This window comes from Manis pentadactyla, chromosome 3 (assembly GCF_030020395.1).
Source record: "Manis pentadactyla isolate mManPen7 chromosome 3, mManPen7.hap1, whole genome shotgun sequence".
NCBI lineage: Eukaryota > Metazoa > Chordata > Mammalia > Pholidota > Manidae > Manis > Manis pentadactyla.
Genome location: NC_080021.1, coordinates 209714975 through 209717817, shown reverse-complemented (window position 1 = coordinate 209717817; position 2843 = coordinate 209714975). Strand labels below are relative to the sequence as shown.

The window sequence follows — 2843 nt, the reverse complement described above, 5'->3', positions numbered from 1 at the left end:
TGGAAATTTCAAAAGCTGATCTTGGGAAAACAGAGAGTTGAATGGTGGTTGCCAGGAGCTGGGTGGTGGGGAAATTGGGAGATATTGCTTAAGGCTACAAACCTGCATCTAGTAGATAGCTAAGTGCTGGAGATCTAATGCACAGCATAGTGATTATAGACAACAATGCTGTATTACAAACTTTAAAGTTGTAAGAGACTAGATCTTAATTGTTCCCAGCACAGAAAAGATAGTTATATGGCATGGTAGAGGTGTTAGTTAATGCTTCCACAGTAATCATACTTCATTTTATAAATGTATCAAACACATTGTACATCTTAAAATTAAACAATGTTATATGTCAATTTTATCTCGATAAAAAAGTTTAAAAACTTTTACTGTAAGTTCTCTTAAGAGCTAACCAAATAGAGACCAATGTCCAGATCCCAAAATGCTAAACACAGTCTGTTGGTTTTCTCCCTTGTTGAAATAGTTCAATGTTACTTGTTTTCCACAGAAAAATATTAGCTGTAATTTTCTCTATATATTTTACTTGCAGATGTAAATTAAAACTAATTTGAAATATATACAATACAGTTCACACACATCAGAATGAGATGCTCACACCACAAGAGGTCCAGGTGAGTTATAGCAGAATCATGGCCACCATTCCACACTCACTGCTGGCCTTTGCACACTGAAAAGAGAAGGTACAAAATGGCCATCCCTATTTACCTAACTCATTCTCTTCCACTACCTTTGTGATTTACACCAACACTCATCCCATAAGCAGGCATCTCACATTAAATGTGACTGTAATTAACTTCACTGTCTCTGCCTTAGTTCCAGATTTCACAATAATATTCTCACATTTCTTCAGAGCCCTGGAATTAAACAACCCAGGTCTAGTGACCCGTTTGTACCCACTCTGACCCCTGAAGATAAATGGCCTGAGAGAGGAACCCAGAAGCATGCAGATGAGGAAGCCTAGCACATGTGGCATGCACAAGGAATGTTCACAGTGCTGTGGGGGTCCTGCTGCAACACGAGCCAAATTTGGAGCTCTGAGACTTTCTGGCCATTCCGCCTCTCATCCCTCCAAAACCTGTTGTGCCCAAATCTGCCCACTTCTTTCACCATTGAACCAATAGGCTACTCAGGAGTCCACTGTCCCACATCCAATCAGCCTGCGGAGTGCACGCTTGACATCCTTGTTGCGGAGGCTGTACACCAAAGGGTTGGCCAAAGGGGTAATGGCAGTGTACATCACGGCAGCCACCATGTCCTGATCCTGAGAGTTCTGGGAAGGAGGCTGGAAGTAGACCCAAATGATGGTGCCATAGAGGAAGCCAACCATGGTGAGGTGGGATCCGCAGGTGGAGACTGCTCGGCGGCGACCAGCAGCTGAAGGCAAGCGAGCGATGGTAGCCCCAATGTGGATGTAGGAGAGTACAATGAGGGTGCAGGGGCCTAGCATGAGGAAGCCGCCCTCCATGAATATGGCCAGCTCATTGGAATGTATGTCAGAGCAAGAGGCTCACAGAAGTGGTCGGTGGTCACAGAAGAAGTGGGGGAGGTTAACGTTGCCTTCAGCATCCCCAGCCCAGTTCAGAGGCAAGAGGAGGCCCACATGCAGCATGGTGTGCACTACAGACACTGACCAGCTCAAGGCCAGCAAGCGGGCACAAACTTGGTGACTCATCACAGAATGGTAATGCAGAGGGTCACAGATGGCCACATAGCGATCCACGGCCATGACAGAGACAACAAGTGTATCCGTGACTCCAAATGCATAGAAGAAAAAGAACTGGGCCAAGCAGTGGGAAGCGGAAATGGCTGGGGAATTAGAGACCAGATGGGCCAGCAGCTGGGGCAGGATGACTGTGGACACCCCCATGTCTATCACGGAGAGACCACGGAGCAGATAGTACATAGGCGTGTGGAGCCTGGGGTCCCGGGAGATGAGCAGCACTAGGGTCATGTTCCCCACCACGGTCATCAGGTAGACAGCCAGGAACAGGAGAAAAAGGAGACTCGAGGAGACGCTAGCTCCTGAGAAGCCACGGAGCAAGAAGACTGGAGAATGTGAAGCATTAGGGGTACAGCCCATGATGAGTGACAGGGAGCCTGCCTGAAAGACAGTTGGGATCAAAAAGCAAGTCATGGGTCATATGTTAGAGGTCATGACAACTCCAGATAATTTATTTGTGTTCTTCAAACTCCTTGAAAACTCAAATTCAGCTGATCACTATTGCTCCTCCGCTAGGTCTATGACTTCACTCCTTTAACTTATTAGAGCATTTTCTCCCTTATTTATTCCTGTTCATCCATTCTAGTGACTCCCTTTCGGTCAGCCACAAACCCTGATAAAGTCCCTCAAACAGTCATAAACCCTCCATTCAGTATTGTCTTTCAACCAACTCCTGCTTATCTCCTGTCAGTGGCAAAGCCCATGAAAAAATTGCTGTATTTAATGTCTCTAGCTCCTCATCTTTTATTCATGCCTAATCCTTCAAATTATCTCAAACTTCAAATTAGGAAATAATTTAGTCATAGGGAGGGAAGTATAGCACAGTGAATACAGCTCATATTATTGTAATATCTTTATATGGTGACATCCGGTAACCACACTTATCATGGTGAACATTTGGTAATGTATGTAATTGATGAATCACCAAGTTGTTTGAAACCAATATAACATTGTAAATAAATGGTATTTCAATAAATAAAAACCAAGAAGATGAGCTCACTATTCAAAATTGCAGTGCACACACAAAACCTATTCATTATGAAGACAATCAGCAATCAAATAATAGGATTATCTTCCTCTGATCATCATAAAATTAATCTGTTAGAAATTACAA

The 2843-nt window shown here is 43.9% G+C and overlaps 1 protein-coding gene across 1 annotated transcript; it reads right to left on the bottom strand.

The window, feature by feature from the left end:
* Nucleotides 1-308: 308 nt before the first annotated feature.
* On the bottom strand, nucleotides 309-2579 carry LOC118925353 (olfactory receptor 1B1). Its single transcript, XM_036911138.2, is given in 1 exon segment — nucleotides 309-2579. A coding segment is annotated over 1 exon segment (1008 nt). The 5' UTR covers nucleotides 2144-2579; the 3' UTR covers nucleotides 309-1135.
* Nucleotides 2580-2843: the final 264 nt, after the last annotated feature.